Here is a 25,778-nt window from a genome sequence, read left to right as displayed (position 1 = left end):
AAAATAAATTTTACAGATGAAAACATCTATCGCAAACAGATCTAAGTGGTCATTTTTTAAACAATATGTTAACTAGTCCCTTAAATTTGACAGTAGCCTTTAATTAGGTGTTATTTTACTAAAACCCTAACTATTGAATGATGTACACCACTAATGGTTGGGAGAGAGAGAGAGAAATGGGGTTTAACGTCCATTCAACACAAACTAGGTCATTTCGGGAAAACACATGGTTCAATTTTATTTCAATAATTCGCTTGCGCGTAGGGGTCTTTAGCAGTGGGGGGAAACCGGATGAATTGGAGAAAACCAACGAGGTTGGAAAGGCGACCCTACTCCTTGTCGCGTACAACTGGGAAATCGAAACCGGGCCAGTTGACTCAATGACAGACTGTATTATACAGCCCAGTGCGCACATGCTAACCATTCGGCCATCCACACCCCACCCCCCGCTAATGGTTGGGTTTGTGTATACTGTACTGATGGATTTTATAATTAGTCACACTTTTACACTAGAAGTGGCATCTTTTACACACACTGTATAAATTAGTCTTCATTTTCTATACACACTAAACATCAGTTTAGAATAATGAAGAAAAGGCAAAACTTTTCATTAGTAAAAGTGAAGGGTATCAGTTTAACAATGATACCTCAGTGGGCGCCCCACTGATTCTTTATCCGTTTAATAAAAAGAGATCTATTTGTTTGATATAAAACTAACTAGAGACGATGTATAGTAAAGATCTTAACCTCATGAATAACTAAAAAAAAAAAGTTCTTGAGAACTTAGATTGAAATGTGTCAGCTAATTATTAACTGAATCTGACAAATTTCCAGATTGTATGTTCCAGATCCCATATGCATGTTCCAGATCCCATATATATATATACAAGTCCACTCACAAAAAAAAAAAAGAAAAAAAAAGAGAACCAATATAAACTTTAAAAATATGATTTATTTGTGTTGAAACACCATGGTACTGGTTAATTAAGCCTTCATCACAATAACGTAACCCTGATGATATAATAAGTTGTAATAAAACCACTACAAGAAGATTGGGCTACAATACACAAAGAGCAGATTTTCATATCCTGTTAATCTAAGTTAAAAAGGTTTGTACATTGTTTCAAGAGGAAAAATCTGTATTAGAAGTGACATTGCATTTTGTGGAGAGTATGTGCTAACTTCACACACAAAAACATTTATTGTCACCTATTTTAGCTGTTGGCCACAGCAATGTTTTTACTTTGGAGAGTTCACACAGTTGCAACCTGCTGTCTTTTTACCTGTTTACTGGCATGTGCAAATCCTTTATTGAACTTGTGATTTAAGTCTATGAAATCAGCTTTAAGTATATAGATTTAAGAAGGCTGATAGGCCAGCAAGATCAAATTAATAATATACATATACATCACTTTATAACAGTCAAAACAAATAGAATAATTAACTTTGATTTTATATCCTTCATTATGGCAAAATGATCTTGATGGCATTCATTAAAAGCTATGGAATGAATGAAATCAATAGATCATATGAATTATCTTTCCTAATTTCAATAAATACACACCACAGATAAATTTAAGTTAATTAGTTTTTAATATTTAATAAAATGATTATGATTATCTTTCAAAAGACAGCAAAATAAAAATTGAAATCTGTTTGATTTTTAAAACAAATTGAATAGAATATCAACTAAATATAGGGATTAATAGACGTTGGATAAAGATTGTCGGCATGAAAGCAATAAGGTAACATTTTTCAAAAGGCCAATCCCCGAGCATGATGTCATCACTTCCATCTTGGAATTATGTCGTCATATCAATAATCGAAGTGACTGTTGACTCATAATGATGAAAAATTTGCATAATTTTTAGCAAATTTCACAAGATATCCATTATTCATGATCATAATAAATAAATACAGCTCTGTGTTGTTTTATTTTACAATTATAATATTTGGGAATACACACCTCACAATTCTACAGAAAACAATTACTGATTATTACTAAGCACTGACAAAAACCAAAGGTTGTATTCCATAGAATTGTGACCTGTGTATTTCCAGTTCAATTACTAAATGCCATTCAAACAATTTTAATTATTTGTCACTTCAACTTTTGAAATTAGTCAAATATATAATAAAAGGAGAATGGCAAGTTGCATTGTTACATGTATATGCAGCTATCAACAACAGTGTTATGTGTTTAAATGCAGGATTTGGGACTGGTAATTTTTTCAAACTAAATGTGTTAAGTTTGAAATAATTATTGCGGATATCATTTAATCTTCATTTTACAAGAAAACTTTAACTTTATATAATTGTACTTCACAGTCCTAAATGTATGGCGACACATTAATTATCAGTCATGGATTGTTTTCCTGGTAATCTAAGGCCATCACATGCAACAGGTTTGATACAATATTATTGCAAATGATGTCATGTCCATAACACAGAACTGTATCACTATAAAAATGCTGTAAACATTTATTTTTCTGGGATATAAAACTTTTTTGGCCATGTTTAATTTTTATCCAATTAGAAATACTACTTTATAGGCCTAAGGGTGTTTCTGAACTTGGATTCTTTTAATTAGTATTTTACAGTGTTCAAATCTTCAAGTTCAATATCATTGTTTATATTCATACAGTGAAAAAGTTGGGAACTGGATGAGACATGAAAAATAAATTTGGAGCAGTTGCATTAGAAAGGAATCAGGATTCAGTTCATATTAGCATAAATCAAACATATCCATACTCTATTAAAAGACTAAATTCTCCTTCAGTATGTGAGTGCTTTATAGAACATGTAACTGGCTTTTATCCAATTGCAATCAATTACTGATTACAGAATGGCCATGGTAAAATGATAACAGTTGAATGATATCCATAATGAGATCAAATAGAGGTATAAATAATGTTTACTGCATTCAAGGGACCTTTACAGAATCTTTAATCTAATCAAAAGTGTGGGGCATATCAATCCATACATTCTCCTATGTTAAGTCCAGTTATTAATTAGTATATAACCATACTCAATGCTGAATATGCAATTTAATTTGGAGACTCTGGTACATGCAGTATTCACCAACAAGACCATGAATATTGTCACTTACTGTAAACGAACATTATTTCAGGAAATATGAAGGTTTGTAAGATTTAATAAATGTCTCTTTAAAGGACAATATTGGTGTCAGTCATTATCACATATGTGATAGAATTGGTTAAACAAGTTCCAAATACAATTTTAACAGAGATCATTGCCACGATAGATGCGTTATGAAGTTTTCAAGAAAGGGAAGTGACAAACGCAAAAGGAAAACACAAGTCATCCTTCTATATAACCTTCTATATAACTAACTGGAGTGATGAGTGATAACAGATACACAGGCAAATTTCCGTTCACTAATAATTCCTTCGAAGACCAAAAGTTGTTATATGAGACTGGGAGGATATCTGACAATTCAAACAAATAATTGACTATCACTAGATAAAAGAAAATGAGAAAAATAGAAAAAAGTCCATGCATTACCATTTTTTTTATTAAGTATAGAATGAACAAAAACAAGGGAATGTACACTAAGAGTATTTCTATTTTTCCCGTTTTCCCTTATCTAGAGACATTCAATTACTTTTTTGAATTATCAGATATCCTCTCACAGCCTCACATAAGAACTTTTGGACTTTGAAGAAATTATTAGTGAGCAGAAATTCACCCATGTATCGGTTATCACTCGTCACTTCAGTCAGTTATATAGAAGGATAACCCATGGTTTCCTTTTGTGTTCATCACTTCCCTTTCTTGAAAGTTTCATAACGCATCTATCATTGCAATGATCTCTTGTGTTATTATATTTGGAACGCGTTTAACCAGTTCTATCACATATGTGACAATGACTGACACCAATATTGTCCTTTAATTAAAATAGTAATTGTGTTCCATATTATGTTTTTGTATTTAATAGGTGTGTCAGTTGCTAAATGCTGCTCAAAGAAGTTTGTAGATGGCCATAATATGTCATATTTTAACTCCATGCAAAGACTGGACATGGTTGGTTATCATAAATAAGGTTTAAATATTGGACATTTTTGGAAAAATTAAAGGACATCACCATATAGATAGTAAGGATCACACATTTGAACAGAGTTAATCCTTTGTGTAAAAAATGATCAGAATAATAGCGAAGCCTTGGTGTAACTAAATAAATTAATGTTGTCAGAGATGCTGCTTTATTAAATTTATCCCTCCACCCCCACCCTTCCATGGTATGGTTATGAAAGCATAAACTGGTGAAATAATTAAAGTAACAAATAGCTGAAGTATTGTGTGCACTACATAAAGACTAGCCAAACAAGTAACCAATAAAAAGCAACTAGGACAAAACATAATAATAATTACTAATATTACATCATAAACATAACATGAGAATGGCTGCAGTTTAAAGGTGCATAGTCCAAATAAACATGTCACACACAGAGCCATGAATACAATATTGTTTCATATATACATCTTCATTTTGTCATTTTGGTTTCTATATACAAATTAACTTATGCACATTGACGGAAAATTTCACATAGGGTAGGTTGTGCATCTTTATCCTTATTTAGGTTCATATTGTTGCACTTCATAATAATTCAAACCATATCCTCCTTCACGAGCCTCTTAATAAAGACGACAGTTGACCGAAGTAAGTTATCAATGAAACGTTGAAACGTTCACAATATAAGTAAGTTGGACTTGTAGATTCATTCACATATGGTTTGTTCCAGACTGCTGTCACACGGTTCCTTCCACAGTTGTATATAATATATCTACAAATGCTTACAGGTTTAAGTTTTAATGTTAGTTTACACAGACACAAGAAGATCATGGATGACTGTTTATATATATATATATATATATATATATATATATATATATATATATATATATATATATTTTTATCCATCTTCTTTAGGGGGAGTAAACCAGCCTGTAATCAAAATCAAATTATTCAGTTAAAAATTGAATAAAAACATGTGAGGAGCTCTAGCTACAAAATACACAATATCACATATGCCCCTTATTTCAGATAGGACATCAGATATATAAGAATTAAGTCAAGCAATCAATTCTGGTTGAAATTGAAAGTGATTTAGTGAAAAAATGTTAAAAATATCTAAATCCTGCCCTTTCAAAGTACCTCAATTTTGGGATCAAGTAACTTTATTTGAAGAGATCTTAACTACCACCACTCAGACAATATATCTATTAATTTTGGTTGTAATCTATTGTCAAGGAGCTTTACAGAAAAAAAAGAGTTGAAAATATCTAAATCTGTACCTTCAAGGCTCGCACCTTTGATGCCAAGTAATTTTATTTGAACAGACCTTGATAAGTATTATCCAAGATCGAAAACCATCATTTTAAGACAAGAAGTTGAAAATACATAATTTGCCAAAGATATATATTTTTTATACGGTGATTCCAGAATATTGGCCTTTAAAAGATATTTCACAACACTCACAGGTAAACATTTTCAGAACTGCACAGAATTTGTTGTTTATGGTTGAACTTGTATGTAACTGTGTTTTCATTTTTTTTAACCCTGTGTCCCATTCAGCCACAGACTGTGACAAATGGACTTTAGCATTCATTCAATGCTTCTCTTTCATTTTTGTGATGTACAATCGTGGGGATAAAACCACAATTGATTTGGTGACAGACCAAAGAGACCAAGTTTTAAACTCACCATGGATTTATACCATGCACAATTTCAATTTTTAAAGAAAATAATAAATCATTAACTCACCATTTTTTTCATGAATCTGTACAAGTGATTTGAAAGACTGCTGTGCTCTAGCTAAGCTGTACTGACTCTGTAAAAACAGAGAAATTAGAATACAATAATGAGTTAGCTGGTTCTCAACCATTATATTTTTTAGTAAATTGGACTTTCACAGGAAGGATTAGTAGCATTGAATGCACCCACAATTAGATTTAAGTAGGGTAATTAACGCGGATTGATGGTAATGATATGAGGATTCCATCATTCATAAAAATACCAGCCTATTCCCACATCATATTGCAGTAGGCTAATTGCAGTAGGCACAGATGGGATTAATATTTAATGTCACTGATCAATGAAAATTTATATAAAGTTTTATCAAAATTAGTATAATTATTGGATTTTTAATGATCATCCGATCAGACTGCTGTATGTTTATAAATTATGCACAGAAGGGAATAAATGTTAGGGTAGATACTGCCTGCTATCAATCATTATTTAGAATGCAATACCAAATTAATATATATTTTGCATTTATAAATAAAGTTACAAAATTTTAAAGAATCAAAAAAACAAATTCTAGTAGGATAATAAAATATCAATAAAGTAGATTTTAAGTTTCATTTAAATTCATTCACTATGTTTCACAGATTTGATCAATCAGATTGCAGTAGGCCAATTAAATATGTACTGATATTCAAATATATAAGCTGGTGATTGTCATAATGAAAGCACATTCTAATAGACATAATCAGCTGCTTTAATCTTAGTATAAAAACATTAAACATAAATATTACATTAAACACACTATACCTTAGATGCACCAAACTGTATTCTTGCTTTGCCTTTAACTAATGTAGCTGATATTTGTAAAATGACGGATTCTAAACTGTAGGCACTAGACCAACCCTTGAAAACATAAATATCACAGGTTAGTTAATACAAGAAGGAAAGGAATGGGGTTTAAAATCTTGTCAACACAATACTTCATGCTGTTTGAAACTAACATATTGAATTGTATTTGCACATTGCTATAGGGAGGATATTTCCAGGAGAGTGACATTTCCATGTACTATTCAAAAACTTTAAATGGCAAAAGGATCTTAAGATACAAATACCGATTACTACATACAATTTGTTTGTGCAATCCAAACAACTTAGTTCACCCTGATACTGTAATATTGGTAATCAATTGTGACTATTGTTAAAATACCTGTTTTGTTGTGTATTTCTTTATTGTTGTATATTTGCTTAAGTCACAATATCCAATTTGTTATATATATTTTATTGTCCCAATACCCAATTTGTTGAATATATTTTATTGTCATAAGATCTGTTTTGCTGTATAGATATTTGGATCACAATATACCTGTTTTGTTATTTTATTGTCATAATACCTGTTTTGATGTATAGATTGTTTGGCAATAATTATACCTGTTTTGTGAGTAATTCCATACAAATTGCACCTCCTCCTAACACATAACCTCCTGTTAATATGGGATGAACTACTCGTACAAATGGTGGATCAAATGGAAAAGAATCCTGAATAAAAATGGAGAATATCTTAACTAGACTATACAACACATGTTAAAATACATAAAATGTAGATGTGAAATTCTCCTTGTAGACTCCAATACTAAATTGTAGCACAAATTAGAAATTTCCTCGATTCTTATCGGTCGAAAAGTGTGGTAGAATGGACAATAAACCCCCTCTAAATTATCAAGGCGAATTACTGCGTATAAATATAACAGTGTACTTTTTTTCATTTTTGTACTCAATGAACTTCCTCAACTCAAATCTTTATTGGCAAATATCTTCAAGGGATTCTGCACACATGACTATCACACCATTTTCAAACATCATCTTTTATGAAATCACATTTCTGAAATACATAAAACAGTAGAAAATCAGTCATAAATTAATTAAAACCATTTTCAGGTATCCAAATATATTCGTAACTAGGCGGTGAAAGTGTCAGTAGGCCTATGTTTTCTTTTTTGGTAGGCTAACTTCACTCACCAATTCTTACTTAATCAGGTGGATTTTTTTTTTAAAATCATGCTTTCAAAATCTGACTAGCATGATCTACCTAATAAAAAGTCATTAGTCACAAGAAATCGATTGAAAATACAATGAGGAAGCTGCATATACAGCTGAAATATAGGCCTAATCATTATCATTTATGCCAAAATTGTCATTTGTTGATCCCACACGTCAGAACAGCTACATAGCAACCCACTAGCATCTTAGGCTAGACATCACTGTCATGGTTTATATGGTATTTTTGACGATATAAGTATGAACTGCAATTGTGTGAAGAAGAACTAGCTACAACATTGTGATAACAGTCTGCAAAATAAAATAATAAAGGCTGAAAACTTACATAAAACTCCCTAAGCGAAGTCATCTTTGTTGTCAAGAGTTACTCCTCTTTTAGTCTCAGCTAGCAGGGCGGAATTATTTCAATCACGCTGATACTGGTGTCGAAATACCACAGTAATACTAATTTCCTGTTTTTTTTAAAATCTTCAAACGTCAAAAATATTTTTTGCTGTCAATACCCGAATACCATTTTCTTTCATAATTCATTTACCAGCAATTCGAGAATCAAACATTTTAAATTTGCAGGAAGCATGGGGCGGTCTAAATCTATTGAAAATATTTTGAAAAATGAACGCAAGCGTGGCCAAATAACGACTTTTTAAAATGGGTGTAAAAATGTTTCCTAAATAGGTCTGAAGAAAATCTCCAAATATTTGAGCTACAATATCGATAAACACGTTCCTGTTACGTATTTATCGCGTCTCATGTTCTAATGGATAATTTAAGCATGGTTAAATGGACAATAAACCCCAGATAAATACGTAACAGGAAGTGTTTATCTCCTAATCATCCATCGCTTGATTCTTTTCTTTTGACTGAAAAGATATGTGCTGAATATGAACTAATGTTTCCATATTGGTTGTTGAGATTTTTCTGGCTTCATGACAAATTTTTGAGCCAATTAATATCATATTATATGTTATTAATGACAATGTCTCCAATTAATACTGTACAAAAATTTCCCACTCTGGGGTGTCATCTTATCCAAACAATTATTACCTATATAAGGTTTATTTACCTTATATGTAAAATTTAACAATATAAAATCTCTGCCTTCTTTTTCTTTAAATGTTTGTAAATCTGTAAATAAAGCACTGTCTTGATCCACCCTATAATACAGAAAATAATACAATTACATTAATCTTTTCAACAGAACTGATGCTCTTACTTTTTAAAATAACAATAAGGAAGGGGGTTTAGTAACTAAAAATTATGTGTTTTTATTTTCATCTTTAACATCACACTTTCCTTCCTTGTTAGCAATGCTGTTGCCAGCCCACACCACTACTCCCTTCAACACCAAATACAAAAAACTTACTTTTTTAATCGCACATTCCATTCATAAAGACTATCATTGACTAGATCTACAGTATATATCTCTGTAATAAAATAATTATTCATTAATTATTCATTAATGCATTCTTGTTTATAACTTTATAAGATTTCTACCTTGTCATGTTACTCTGTAATATTACTAATAATGTTTCTATTCTTACTTTCTTCCAAAACTTTCATCAAGATAAATATAAAAGGGATAAAACTCACCATTTTTAAAGCTGGCAGACCTATATATATCACGTAATTCTTTCATAAGACGGTCAGTTGCTTGTACTGATCCAGATACTGAGCCCTAGAAATAAAAATATTGTATTTTAAAATTGAGATGCCACAAATAAAAGAAATACCATTAACATAAAAATTTCCACTGACATCCAACCATTAAAGATACATTATGGGAGATAAGATAAAGTGATGGCAGTTCTCGCTATAATAGTTAAAGATAGGTTGCCAGGCAACGAAACATACGAATATTCTTACTTTTTTCGGTAATGAATCATTTATAATACACTAAAATCTGATTAAGAGCAACAACTCATGAAGTAATTATCAGAAAACCATTAGAATTTGTTTGGTTTTTATAAAGTTCTGCCCCATGCTAACGTTCTGTATACAAAACTTTTAATATCATGGATTTGTTCAAGTCATAAAAATTCATTGAAAATCAATATACTTGTTCGTCTCAAGATCTTAAACTCTGTGTATCAATCTGAAGTCACTCGGATGATAACTTTAGCCTTTAAGCTTTAGAGCGGAAATTGTTGAAAATCAAGGGCCATAACTCTGGCAGTAATTATCAGAAATCGCTGAAAATCAATAGGCTTCTTCATCTCATGACCTTAAACATGGTCAATCGGATATTAACTTTGGCCTCTAGAGCGTCCACAAGATTTTTCAAAGTGATCAAGGGCCATAACTCTGGCAGTAATAATCGGAAATCGTTGAAAATCAATAGGCTTCTTCATCTCATGACCTTAAACACTGTGTATAAATTTAAGGTCAATCGGATATTAACTTTGGCTTCTAGAGCGTCCACAAGATTTTTTGAAGTGATCAAGGGCCATAACTCTGACAGTAATTATAGGAAATCGTTGAAAATCAATAGGCTTTTTTGTCGCAAGACCTTAAATACTGTGTATAAATTTAAGGTCAATCGGATATTAAATTTGGCTTCTAGAGCGTCCACAAGATTTTTTGAAGTGATCAAGGGCCATAACTCTGGCAGTAATTATCGGAAATTGCTGAAAATCAATAGGCTTCTTCGTCTCAAGACCTTAAACACTGTGTATAAATTTACGGTCAATCGGATATTAACTTTGGCCTCTAGTGCGTCCACAAGCAATTGTGGACGCCGGACAGACGTACGGACCGACGGGGGGCGACAACTATGAGCCGAGAACGAAGCGGGTGAAATTTTCGCATAGTCTCGGTCATCAAATCCACTATGAGCCGAGAACGAAGCGGGTGAAATTTTCGCTTAGTCTCGGTCATCACATTGAATGTTACTAAAATCATTAATGTAAACAGCATAATCTCGATTATCCACTGTTTTGATTTAATTATCAATGGCTGTTAAGCGGCATATAGGAATCTAATCCAGCCAACATCGAAGGCTAGCCTTGACATCAAGAGTTTATTATGGTTTTGATAAGTTAATTAATGTCTAATTGATAACATTTCAGGCCTAAAGAAAGACTTGTAATAAGCAGATTTTGCTCTTGCATAATGCATGTTTAATTAACTCTTAAAACGACCCAGAGGTTTGACGTCATAACGTCATAAAAACCCACGTCATAATGGTCAATAGTATTAAAATATAGATATGCATTTTAAAGTCATATCATTAATAAACAACTGTAGATAGACCCTTAATGTAAATGGATGAAATAATCTAAATTTAATGCCATTTTCATAAATATAAATTAATACAAAAATTAATTTAGACATTTCATGCAAAATCCATGTATATAATGGTTATTTCTATTTTTTTTTTTTTTTGTTCGGCTGTTGTGAACTAAAAATTATTCATCATGAATCTCTTTTAATTTAAGCTTATTTAAGTACCGTAATAGAAATTTGTTGATTAACTAAGCCTACTTCTATCACGTTCTAGGCCTAACGCAAAACTGTAAAAAATCTACACTACAGATAAAATCTGAATCACTGTCATTCAATAAGGATGGTAATCCGTCATTAGGTGAACGTTGCCGAATAGGTCTAGACATATCACCGTTTTATTATAATTTTTCAAGGAGAAACAGTGAGATTTTTAACTGTCAAAATGTCAAACAGGAAGTAAACAAATGAGATAAAGTCGTCTGTTCATAAGGGAAATAACTCTCATTACGCTAGGAACGTTGCATTCGGCTAACCAGTTTTGTCGACAAAAGTCGCCGTGGGTACTTAACGGTAACGTTATAGGTGTCGACAAAAGTCGCCTTGGGTCAGTTAAGAGTTAAAGAAGAAATAAATACTTTAAATGACACCACTAGCATTAATTTCAATACATATTTGTCTTCTGTAACATAACCAAATAAGGTAATGAGTACCATAGTTATACCCTAACTCAGTTGGTCACATACATGTAACTTTCCATATTTGTCATGTTAACACCCTTACAGGTATATTAATTTCATGATAAATTAATTTCTTGTTTTACAGTAATTAAAGATGGGTTCCCGCGTACAAACTGGGTGATTTAATGGTATATATGGACTAAAAACATATTCAAACTAATTAATTTGTCATATCGAATCCTAATTAAATTCTTGGATTATCCACTACCCGTGTCTTTTTCTGTCATTTTTATCTCTTCATAAAGTTTATCAACCTGTACATCAAGCGGTCAATGTTCACGTGTGACCTTTGACATCACGCGTGCAGAAATTCCTAATCGTCGGGCTGTTGATTAGGGGAACCCTTACATTTTTGTCCTGTATACGCTCCATGAGTGTTTTTCTAGTAAGATTAGATATCTCTACTTTCCATATATACCAAAATTACCATACTTTTATTGGAAATAACCACCTGATAAATACTTTTCTGGGAACCCATCTTTAATATTTAAGAATAAATTAAATTGATAATACAAATGACCAAACCTTTAGATATGATAAACGTTGATTCTGTTTTAATCTTTCAAGTACTGCTAAATTACCTAGTTCTATATCTTTATCATCATCTTTAGCTTTCTGATCACTGAAACAATAAAATATTCATATTTTATTATCATGGTATTTAGCATGTGTAATAAAAGCAATTAGCATTCCAGGTCTTTGGGAGAACAAATATTTTTAAGTACATTTTACACCAGGTCTGGGTGATGGCTGTGTGTGATGGTAATGAAAGGTAATCATTACACATTAAGATAAAACACAAGAGTTCTATGGATAAACAATTTAATCAGAGCTAAGTTTCAACAATGATTCTATTGTCATTTTCAAGCATAATACTGATACGGACAGAAAGAACGAAATATATACTATGTACAATCAAAAGATTAGTGAAACCACTTAATTATGAGAACACTGACCCTTTGAATATCTTAATGAAACCATATGCAATAAATACATTATCTAATAGTTAATCGATAAATGCCATTCAAACAGTATACACAGATTAAAGTAATGGACATGTAATGAGTAACGGAACAATTTAAAAGTAAAGAGTAATGGAAAAGAAATTAATCACATTCCATGAGATAAGATGGCTTAAGTCAAGACTATATGCATCTGATTCTGAATGTAGCCGAGTCCTGACCATCTCCTGACTGCAATGGAGCGAGAGAACATACATGCAGAGCTCTATTCATCTCAGTTGAATTAATTTTTAGACAAAAAGTGCATTCTGGTAAACTGGGTTTCAACAAAGTCTTAGCTACAAATTGAACACTTACTATTAATAAATACTGGGGTATTGAAGTCTATTTTATAACTGGTAGAAGAGAATGCAATAAGACAGATTTAGCATTAATCAGTAGATATAATATGGCTATTAGAAATAACTGGCAGTGTGACCTAAGAACAACTATAAGTTTGGGGATAAATTCTATAAATTACTTTTGTGCATCTTCTTCCATATCATAATGGAATTCATCTTCTTCTTCTTCTTCTGAACTATCATTTTGATTACTGGCCATTGCCTGAAATAACAACAAAATATACAATTACGTGCTAATATATTCACACAGTACACAAGCTATATAAAGCAAATACACTTTCTAGAATTTTACAGGCAGGCTTTTATCTCATATTATTCAGTAATAATGCTGAATTTAATTATTGAGTATGAGTATTAAATAAGTAATATTGTTACTTACTTATACAAAAACAAACAAAAACATTCAGTCTTTGCATGGATAAAATATACTATAACCGTTTAAAAACTTATTGAATCCTACACCTCCACGTACTTATTCTTGAATGGATTGGCATTTGGCAACCAAAACAAAATTTGTTCACAGTAAGCGAAGTTATTGAGAGGTAAACAATAGGCACTATGCAAGAATGTTGCTTGTATGCAGATCCCAACAATTAGTATGATTAAATGTGGATTTAAAGAGTCATACCTTAGAATTTGTTTCCATTTGACAAGATGCATCTCCACCTGCATCTATTGTTGGGGCAGGTAACTCATGTAATTGACATAGATCAGTTACAAGTTTCTTCACCTGATGCACAATCTAAATAAATAAATGTTTTCGTCATTTTTATTAGTACGGTAATCATTACTGATTGATATAGCATGAGAGATATGCTTATATTTATAAAAGAGATAGATGTTTTTTTTGTTATTCACAGCATTGCAAAAGAAGATCACCCTGTAATATTAAAATCATATACATGTGTGTATTAGTGATGAGGCTAAATAACTCAATAACTCAAAATGATAATATTATAAAGAGATTAAATTAAATATTCCTAATCTTTAAGTGGTATTTAGCGATCGGTCAACACATTAACAGAACACAGTTTTTATGGGATACAATCACTAGTTTTATTCTAAAAGCACAACGTTTCGACAAGTATCCTCTTATCAAGCACAATGCTTAAAAATAAGAGGATACTTGTCGAAACGTCCTATAAAAACTGTGTTCTGTTAAATATTCCTAGTACATGTAAATATCAAACTGACAAATTATTTCTAGGTCAAATAAAGAAAAAGTGGGAAGTTATATTTTAGGTTTAAGGGCATTGAGTAGTCTTAAGATACACACTAACTTTTCAGCACCCATCTATTAAGACTTTGCAAACTTGTTCCTACCATTTGTTGTATAAAAGTGGGAGATACAAGCACAAAGAAAAAAAAATATTTATGGCAAAAGAGAAGGTTTCTTAGATCAGTCGTTGAATAAATTATGACGTCGCACACATCAGTTATGTGATCCGCAGTAAACAATCATGGTTGCCTCCAGCAACAGTTTGACACTGGTCAATGTATCCCGATTAAGTATCCCTCTACAGTGCAATTATCCTGGGCCCTAATTCACGAAAAATTAAACTAAGATACAATCGAAATTTTAAGAAATACTGCAATTCGATTGGATGACCAGTAAAATCAATTTGCATATATCCAATGAAGTTGCAGTATTTCTTAAAATTTCGGTTGTAACTTAGTTTAAGTTTTCGTGAATAAGGGCCCAGGTTTAGTTGGATTTCTTTTTTTGATAGTCAAAGACTACCATTTTTGAATGTATAAAATGATTTTGAGTGCAACAGTGTAGTGCACTGAAGCAAAATTTTACTTTTTACATCCAAATTGTTGTATTTTAAAATTAGTTGTCGACGTACTCAAAGAATTTACCGAAAATAACAAAATATTGTTTGAAAGTAAATAATGAACACTGATTTTAAAATACTTTGAGTAGATATATTTTAAATATTTGAATGTCTTTAGTGTCGGAATGTTGCTTATAATAACCTTTTCTTTCAATCTACGGGAGGGATTATCGATTTAGCACGAACTTATAGAATTTAAAAAAAAAAACCTCATTATTTCTTGACGTTACCATAGATACAAGACGAACAACCCTCTATAGCCAAACAGTGACCAGTAGGTTTCTAGTTTCTTGGACTTGCATATCATTGTTCATGCCTAATAACTGAGAAAATTAACCTTTTGTTGTCACCAGCACCCTTTAATATCATGCTCTTGGGCCAAGTTTGGAACATAATTGGTATTTTTTTGGTGATTAAACTACATGCATTATGCAAGAGCTAATTCTGCCTATTGCAGGTCTTTCTTTAGGCCTTAAATGTTATCTAAATTATTAATTAGACATTAATTAACTGATCAAGGCAATAAACAAATGGAAATGAAATGAAATGAAATGGGGTTTAACATCCTACTGTTTTGCTCCTAAAATGGGTTAATGAAGACGGGCATACGCCATACAGTGTGCTATGAGGGAAATTTTTCCCGGGCAGCGGCGCTACGGCCTACTCTTATATCGAATTCCAACTGCCAAGGGATCTTTTACATGCACACCAATTTGTACAAAGGGCCTCGGATATGTGTGATTATCAAAAGGAACCAAGATCTTTATGATAAAAACATATATTTAAAGTTTCATCCAAATCCGATAAAACCTGTGGCCTCTAGAGGGTCCACAACTTTGATATACGTGTACAATATTTTTTACACTATTTGCGCACAAGGGGCAGCCATTATGTCCGTCAGTTTTTGTCTGATTTTCACGAAATTCGAACTCAACCATCATTAGTATGTAACTGTGATATATTCACACGTTTTTTCTTAAATCAGATAAAAATTGTGACCTCTATAGGGACCACAAACCTTGATATACCAGATGTTCACACTATTTGCGTACAAGGGGCGGTCATTTTGTCCGACAGCTTTGGTCCGATTTTCACGAAATTCGAACTTAAACATCATTAAGGTGTAACAGTGATATACAAATGTACTAAAACATTTATTTATATCAAATAAAAATTGTGACCTCTAGAGGACCCACAAACTAAAAGCGTGATTTTTCGTACAATCAGGGGCCATAATTCAGGAAGTTACGGTCCGATATGCGCGAATATCAAAAGGAACCAAGATCTGTGGGATATGAACATTCATCCCAAGTTTCATCAAAATTGGATGAAAATTGTGACCTCTAGAGGGTCCACAACCTTGATGTACCATATTTTACACTATTTGCGTAAAAGAGGTGGCCATTTGTCTGGCAGTTTTGGTCCAGTTTTCACGAAATTCAAACTCAACCATCATTAGAGTCTAATGGTGATATATTAAAACATGTTTTTAAATCGGATAAAAGTTGTGACCTCTTGAGGGACCACAAGCTAAAAACGTGATTTTTCGTACAATCAGGGGCCATAATTCAGGAAGTTACGATCCGATCTGCGCGAATAGCGAAAGGAAACAAGATATTTGGGTTATAAACATGCATTTCACGTTTCATCAAAATCGGATCAAAATTGTGACCTCTAGAGTGTCCACAAGCTAAAAACGTGATTTTTCGTACAATCAGGGGCTATAATCCATGAAGTTATGGTCCCATACATGCCAATATCGAAAGGAATCGACATCTTAGGGATAAAAATTGTGACCTGTAAGAGTGTCCACAAACTAGCTTTAAAATGTGAATTTCAGAGTACTCAACACCCTTAAATCAGATATTCTTACAATGTATCATTTAAAGACATGTATATCAATTAAGTTGTAAAATAAATTCTGCTTGTCTCTTATGTCTCAATAAACAGTTTGACTAAGCCGTCTAAGCATTCAAAAATTCTATTGGGATACTCTGTCTGCACGCACTTTAAGCATCTTAATACAGACAGGAATAAAAGTTTGGTTTTGTGTTAATTAGTTTAAAACACATAATATGTAAGATGGATCTGATTAGATTTACTAGTTGATATACATGTACACAGAACTGTCACTTGGCGAAACAAAGTTGTGTTTGAAAGTAAGATAGAATTCCTTCCATTGTAAAAAAAAAGAGAAAAAATAGAATGAAATTATAACCAAATTTAATATGCCTGTTAGTGTTTAACCCAGGCTAAATGTACATCACAGAACTAGAATATTTATACTTGTATGGAAATATTTAATGTATCAAGAACAGGTTCACTATTACAATGAAATAAACAAAATCTTTGCCTTATTTAAATTAACCTACATGTGTTATAATTAGTTATTTATAATAGTCCAGTTAACGAAAGTCATATTATCTAAGCAAAAAAAAAACCAAACCCACCAATGTGGAGTGGAGGTTGATAGTTTATGTTGTTTCAGGCTAAACCTTTGAGCCGGTAAGGCTAATTCAAAATAAATAATATAAACACAAAGTTTTATGAGATTAATAAGGACATGGTTAAAGAATGTATAATGATTGTGAAATTTATCATAAATCAAGTGATCAATAAAGCTTACATTATAATTTTCAGGTGGACTGTCTGTCAATCTACCTATTACAGTTGTCAAGGTCACATCTTCTGAATCACTAAACCATATAGGGGCTGTCTGAGGATAAGTTTCCTACAAAAACACAAATTATATTAATAAGTTACAGACTAACTGTATTTTGATTTTCAGCATCACAGTATAATAAGTAGAATCTATACAAAGAGACGATAACAAGTGTTGAGAAAATTTTCACACAGAAAAAATAGTTTGGAGAGGCATGAAAACGTTTTGATGAAAAAGTTTCAGGAAAAAATGTATGACTAACTGGGCTCTTTCTGGGTGTACAAAGTGTAAAAAAAAAGGAGTAAAAAATTTATTGTGGTAAATAAATAGTGACAGTTTATATAAAACATATTTCATTACATAGGCCTACATGCTACACATCATGTAGATGGATGTGCATATTTTTTTACAGTAGATAAAAAATATATACGCTTATTGGTTGGATACAATGATGTAATAGTTATTATGATTATTATACCATTTTCGAAAGGTGTGTCATTATCAATCATGGTTTGTTTCAATAATTATAACTCATGTTTTATTCTAATAACTAATGAAAAAAGAAAAATAACATAATAAAACATGATTTTTTACTAATATTAATAAGCTTATCTTATATGAAAAGTAAATGACCATTCTAATATTACAATAATACAACCCTGTGATTGAAAATTTTATCTTAGAGGAAATGTGGACAGATGTTTATGGAAATTGCAACAAGGAAAAAACATCTAATAACCAGTAGATTTCCAAAAATCCTTTATGAAAAGGTGGAATTGATGAGATAAATACGGATATGGAGCTACAGAAATCATTTCTCTGGAAACAAGTGCAACTCGTTTGTTCGTTCTTGGTGTTTAACGTCTGCTTCCACATAAGTGATATCGCAGACAAGACATAGGAGAGCCGAAGCTGATTCCTGTTTTTTAGAATATGATTTTGCAGTCTTTCCATTTGGCCTTAGGCCATGGATTTGGTTTAGTGGGAAGTTCTTCCCTTCATTTAATATAAAACATATCGTTTGGTAGATGATCTCGTCTGCTTCTGGATTGGTAGATGTCATCGTTTTAGTGTTTAGGTGCCAGGCCCGTCTTATCGTGGCCTCCCCTTACTCCACTATCTCACTCTCTGGGTTTGGTATCAGTTTTATTTGCGGAATAGTGTTTAGGTGCCGAGTTCATCTGACCGTAACTCCCCCTTTCTCCACTATCCTGCTAGTTTGGTAGATGTCATCTTTGTGGGGTTTGTGTTTAGGTGCCAGGCCCATCTTATCGTGACCTCCCCTTACTCCACTATCCCACTCTGTAGGTTTGGTGTCTGTTTTTGGTGGAATAGTGTTTAGATGCCGAGTCCGTCTGATCGTGACTCCCCCTTACTCCACTATCCTGCCAGTTTTGTATAACTCCACTATGTAGTTTAGTGGTTAGATGCCGGGCCCGTCTAACCGTGACCCCCTCTCACTTCACTATTCTACTTAGTCCAACTGTGTCCATTAGGGCGTGGATTTGTTCGAAGATTTGCAGTTTCAGATTTGGTCTCAGGAAGAGTAGGTTCTTAGTGTTGAATGGTATGTTGTTGGTCTCCATTGTTCTCACTAGTTCCCTTCTCTCCTCGTATACCTCGCAGTCTACCAGGACATGGTTGGTGGTACATTCTTCTCCGCACTCACAGATGATGACTTGGTGTTTGTAGTCTCGCAGCCGCTCTTTCACCCTTAGCTTCGATATAAGTCTACAAATATCTCTTCTAGGGTGATTGAGTGTTGTCTTTGTGTAGATCTTGTCATCCAGCCGGAATCTGTATGTGTCAAGTTCAACGAGATTTAATTCCCAGATTGAATTGACCTGTCTTTTGACCATACTGTAGATTTCCGTGGTGCTGTAGTCTATGGTGCGGAGTGGTGCTGTGTCCTTGAGACCTTCATTGGCGAGTCGATCTGCCTCCTCGTTTCCTCTAATGTTGACATGTGATGGAATCCACACGAGTTCTACTTTGCTTCCCTTCTCTAAAACCCTCTGGTACAGCTGCCTGATTTCCAAAATGACTTTTGGTCTCGAGTCCGAGTTGTCATTTTGGATTGAAATCACGACTGCTCAGAGAGTCGCTTGGAATGACGAACTTACTAGTCTTTTGATGGGAAATCCATGATATAGCGTCACGAATGGCCACAAGCTCTGCAGTGTACACCGAACAGTTATTGGGCAGTTTCCTGCTTATTCCCTGTTCCCCGTTTGGCAGGTATATTCCAAACGAGCTGGTGCCCCTTTCAGGAATGCGTGAGCCATCCGTGTACACATGGTCCCAGTCATCAGACGGCCAGTTGTCTTCCAGGTGTTCTAGAGAGAAAGCACATGCAGCAGTGGGTTGTTTTTCTTGTCGGTTTTCTGTAGTAGATCTAGATTAACCGGCGGTATAGGGAGCGTCCAAGGGGCGATCGCTGGGGGGTCGTGTTCATTTATCACAAGCTCCCCCAGTCGCAGTTCCTTGATTGTTTCCCTGATACCCTGGCCGAAGCTTTTCTTTCTAGGATCTCTCACATAACTTGTATTTTGTAGACTGACAAAGGTTGGGGATCTTTCGCCCAGTTGCGAGATCTTAGCCCAGGACCTTGTCGCTAGTTCTTTTCTTCTTAGGGATAGGGGCAACTCCCTGACTTCTTGCAGTAGTGCCTCTCTCCCAGTCCCTTGCCCTACGCCAGTCGCAATACACAGAGCTTTGTATTGTATGGTGTCAAGCTTCCTTAAGAGTAATGGCGCGCAGTTCATGAAGGCCAGAGAGCCGTAGTCTAATACAGTGCAACTAATACAGTATAACTATATTTCTCCTAGAGTTTCCTAAATGTATGTCTAAATAACCAATAAGACATACTGTATGTTGATGAATTAAATCTATATGATTATAACTTGAAACCGTTTCATTTCATAAAAGTTGACATCAGTAATTACTTATATTGGCTTTACTGATGTTCATAGTGGCCTCAATCCAAATGCACACCCATCTTTTTGTTTTAATCAGAAAACTATTATTGCATTTATTCTGATCAATTTAATAGCCTAAGCTACTGTGTCTCGCTGATTTCATATATAACAAATCATTCTGTTGTTAATTGTTTTATTTTATTACACTAGGTAATTAAGAAATCAGTAAGGTGTTAATGAGTACACAACCCTACTAGCTAGTTTGTGTAATTGGAATGTAGAGAAATACCCAGTTACAAACTCCTAATAAACACTTGGTTAGTGTTTGAGAAAATTTAGAGTGTTTTAAATAAATGGCAAAAATCGTTTTAGAGTAGACCTATCTTTGTGAGTTGGAGTGAAAATGTTTCAATGAATGAATTTGAGTTTCATTGACATTATTGGGGTAAAGTGTATAGACTGGCTTGAATTCAAATACATGCTCTTTAAAGGCACAAACAAGCCAGACCAATCTCATTTATTTTAAACGTAAAAAAAGGCATTATTTTAATGTATTAAAAACTTGTTATTATGAAATATTATGAAATTAAGCAATAACAAAGTTTATTTGGGATACAGGTGAATATGTCCATTTTTATATATTTAATTTCTTACATCTTAGATAGCCTTTTAATTAAGACATTTCATTGGCTAACCTAGACTGTAAAACATGATAAGTACCGGTAACAAAAATGGATTAATATATTATTATATCGCCGAAAAAATGATGTCCTGGACAGTTTACATATAACATGCAATATGGGTAAACAAGTGATAAATAAACAACTGTCCATTGATATTCTTAAAGGAGCTAAGTCGCTAAATTTGGGACCTAGAAATTGACACAAATGGGTCGCAACGCATACAATAATGTAATATGAATGTATTTAAATTGATTTACATTCAATCGTTTCTGTTTTTACTGTAATTTCTAATCAGTTAGGTTCGGCGAAATACTCCGGTATTCTCAATCGAATTTCAATCTCGAGCGTCTGGTTTTCCCAGTCTACGCCGATAGTATTTATTGGGCATGCTCTCCAGATAAGAATATAGCTTCACCATTTGACATGACTTGTGGAATATGCCTAGCCTCGTTTTTCGAGTCCCTTATTACAAATAGCACTGAAACGCATTATGGTACACGATTCATGTACCAAATGTAAAATGTTTATTTTGTCTTAAATATTGGATATCAGAAGGTTATCTTTTCCTGGTAAGATCACAAATTTAAAGCGACAAACAAATCGTGTTTTCAATGTCGAAGATTTTTGATGATATTGAGTTAAAGACTTAGCTACTTTAATTTTTTGTGGTGAAAACTGTGACTAAAAAAACAATTTCCCGTGGAATTCTGTTTCAACCCATCCCATTTCTGAGATCAAATCTCTTGTCTATTAGACAGTGTCAATCTAGTTAATACAACATCATTCAGGAATTATCCAGATATATAATATCATGGAAAGTGATAATCTAGTAAACAACAAAATCATTCAATTATGGAAGCAGCACATGAATGAGTACCGGTGCACTTATTCTTGAGGTTTGGTAATGGTAATGGTACATTTTTATGATTGTCAAGCTTCTTGTCATCTTTTGTTCAAAGCGCCAGATAAAACGTGATTTTGTAGTCACTCACTTCAACCCAAATTTTGTTATTCCTGAGCTTCTTGAACTAAAAAATGAGCATCTTATTTCTTTACCTAAATCAGTAAATCTTTATGTTTCAGTTCTTTTCTTTCTTTTAATTTTGTCAAAGTTTAGTTAGATCATGCAGTGGAAAATTATTTTAAAAATCTGTAAATAGGTGTTTTGATGAAATGTCATTCAATAATTTTTATACAGATTTTATTTGAGAAAATGTATGACGCATTATTGATGTCATTTAATTATTTACCGTTATGTTGGCATGAATGTCGTATTTCTCTCCATTTCTTCCAATGAATCTGCATGACAGTTCATCAACAGAAGCCGAGCGAATTTGAAAACGTTCGTGGTCTTTGGAAAAAGAGGTCTCTAAAAACTTAATGTCCTGTTTCAATTTAGCTAAACAAGCCATTCCCACGGTCGGGTTATATTTTGGACTTCATTAAAATTCCTAAAATCCCTAATTTCATTCAGGAAATAACAGTCCAGTCAACAGATCTTGCAAAGCGCAGGCGCGTTCTCCAACAAGCCTTTTCCGGAATAAGTAGTCCTGTGTATACGGTACTTTGTATGTATTGACATTTCTTTAGACAGACGTCTTAGTGTTCAAGACACAATTAGAAAGCGTATACGAATTATCTGCCCTTTAATATGGCGGCAAATCCGAGAAATTAACCAAGTTTTTACATGAAATTGTTAGTTTATGTATTTTTTTTTGTTCAGTATATATTACAATCGCATTCTAACAAAATCCATATATTTCTAGGAACTGTTGGCCGACTTTTTGGCTTGTTCCTTCACATATGTTCTGACATTGTTCACTGGCACTGGTACTGCTTGTCTGCTGATCGGCAATGGCAATGTCAATGAAGTCAAGTTAGCCATAGATGAGTTAGCCTAGTTAGGCCAAGTTCAGCAATAGTTTAGCTCTGAACGTAGGTCTCATTTACATTCACCCTTGGTTTGTTCCTTCACATATGTTCTGACATTGTTCACTGTCACTGCTCGTCTGCTGATCGGCAATGGCAATGCCAGTGAAGTCAAGTTAGCCATAGATAGATGAGTTAGCCTAGTTAGGCCAAGTTCAGCAATAGTTCAGCTCTGAACGTAGGTCTCATTACATTCGCCCTGTACGTTCAGGAACCGTCCTATTGAAACCTTGTCGAAAATAAAATCACTTCCCAGTCAATTTTACTGGGCAACATTTCACTGCTAAACGGTCGCATGGCTCATACTGGTTTTAGTGAGGTAAGCAAGGTCATATTTTCCCACTAATCACTAAGATTAAGAAGATGTCTATTTCATTTACATTGTTCAGGCGGACTGACACATGACCATTTAGCGATTTTATTTTCGATAAGGATTTAATAGGACGGTTCCTGAACGTACAGGGCGAGTGTAATGAGACCTATGTTCAATACGAACGAAACTAGTCACTGACATTCGGGATAACCAGGTCTTCATAGCCACCTTATCTCTTATATTATTTGTAAAATACCCTTTCATAAAGAAGATAAACAATGTTATACATTATAAACCGGAACTAATCTTATCACAGACATTTATCCATCAAATAGTTTATATTCACATTTCATATCAAGTCAATTAATTATGTTGTCTAAACATTAAAATCGTAACGTCAATTAACAAACAATACAGGTATACTTTATTACAAAAACATCGGTGAACTAATCTAAAATCTAAAATCATAACGGCAATTAAATAACAATACGAATATACTTTACTACAAAAACATCAGTGAACTGACCTAAAATCATAACGCTAATTAAATACTGTCAGACTGCATTTCCGGCTGTCTATATTTTAAAAATTTCTTGGAGAGGTCCCCATACCCTCCATAAGGGCTCACTACTTTGGCACTTTTCACTCTGGTCGGATAAACTAGTGGTCAGACGACAGGCGGTATCTGGTAAGATCTATTTATCTTAACGATCAGTGCCTGAAATACTACCAGATTGCATTTCCGGCAGTCAATTTTTCAAAAAATTCTGGAGAAGGCCCCCATACCCCTAGTTAGAGCTCGCGCCTTTTCCCCCTTAACCTTGGACTTTGCCCCTGCTTTGCCCTGCCTACCACCGGCTGCTGGCGCCGATACTGAGTGGTGACCAAACTGTTACAATTCTCTGTTTTGTTAATATATAATGTAGGCATACAATTACAAATAGACTACTGGTGCATTGTTAATTCCATATGAATAATTATTATCATATTGAAATCTTGTTTTTATATTTTACAGATTTTCATCATGTTTTATAGATGAATTTGGTGTGAAAGATCAAATTTGACTGTTGTACATACATACAATTAAATCATTTGAATGCTTGGTTACCTTGTAAAGGCTTTTAGACAGCATATCATTAAATCAAGTGGTATCAAAAGGAAACCATTTGCATCTGAAGTTCTTACATGTCATCTTAAACAGCGCCACCTTCCACATTGGACATCATTCAGTGTTTATCAACATTCTGTCATCAACGATCAGTTTGGATTTTCACATTTTAACTGGAAAGTAGATGGTGTGAATTATCACATATTGAGAACTGGATGTTTTCCTTTTATCAAATACCACTGTTCAAAGCGACTTTATGAAGATCTGTCTTTCGATGATACTTTCTTCACATGGTTAAAATTTTTAAACTTGGGTAAGAAATAAGATATTCTAATTCCATTGTTTTGAAATGTAAGAAAAAGCACGAGATTAGAGATGTTAGTTGAGAATGTAAAACAGGTTGAATGAAAACAAGAGCATTATGACTAACATAGTGTTCATTAGTGCAATGAAGTTCCTGTTCAAGGGGTGTACATGTACAGAGAGAAAGAGTGAGAGTGCATTCTACTTTGTAAACAACAGAAAGTTTTGTCAAGGAAGATCAAGTATAAAGAATCAGAAGGCCAACAATTGTTTTTTTTTTTACAATAGACAGAAACATTTATACAATATTATTGAAATTTCCCTTAAATACTACACCCAGAGAAAAAGCTACATTATGCACTGTAGTACAGATTATTTAAACAATGAAAGGTTTGTATCGTCATTGTTCAATCAATACAGGTGCCAAAATCATGTTATTTTATTTTTTAGGTATTCCAACATTAGCCTATGGTGTTGCTTCCTGGATGTTGGTTAAAATATCCGAAGATATTCATACATCAAAAGGAATTGTTAAAATCTACTTCTTATTACAAGAGGACAAGGATGCTATAAATTAGTTACAGCAGTAATAAATAGTAAAAATTATCAGTGATCAGCATTAAAGTAAAGGGAGGTGACTCTTATTAGCAGCATGGTACCTCAAAGTTATGAGCTGAGTTTTTTTGCCTCTATCGTGTTGGTTGTGGTCATATTTATTGTTGTGTTTTTGATTCTCTCATCATGTGTGAAGTGTTTACGCTGGTTATTCTCTGTACTGTGGAATTACTTTATAGGCAAGGATTCAGAACAACATCCGGAAAATGTGGAAGAAGTAAAACGAGAAATACCTACTAAATCTGATAAAAAGAAGAAATAAAGA

The 25,778-nt window shown here is 33.3% G+C and overlaps 1 protein-coding gene across 1 annotated transcript; it reads right to left on the bottom strand.

Annotated features, from left to right (window-relative positions):
* Positions 1–932: 932 nt before the first annotated feature.
* Positions 933–22,770, bottom strand: LOC126818230 (ubiquitin-conjugating enzyme E2 Q1). Its single transcript, XM_050545530.2, has 12 exons — positions 22,496–22,770; positions 17,609–17,713; positions 13,773–13,886; positions 13,264–13,346; positions 12,307–12,403; positions 9,413–9,497; positions 9,186–9,246; positions 8,886–8,976; positions 7,196–7,303; positions 6,575–6,670; positions 5,786–5,852; positions 933–4,966 (listed from the first exon to the last, which is right to left on the bottom strand). Exons 1-12 carry the CDS (start codon positions 22,655–22,657, stop codon positions 4,935–4,937), a joined length of 1,101 nt encoding a protein of 366 aa, XP_050401487.1. The 5' UTR covers positions 22,658–22,770; the 3' UTR covers positions 933–4,934.
* Positions 22,771–25,778: the final 3,008 nt, after the last annotated feature.

Source organism: Patella vulgata, chromosome 4, assembly GCF_932274485.2.
Source record: "Patella vulgata chromosome 4, xgPatVulg1.2, whole genome shotgun sequence".
NCBI classification, from domain to species: domain Eukaryota; kingdom Metazoa; phylum Mollusca; class Gastropoda; family Patellidae; genus Patella; species Patella vulgata.
This window is presented reverse-complemented; position numbering and strand designations above follow the sequence as displayed.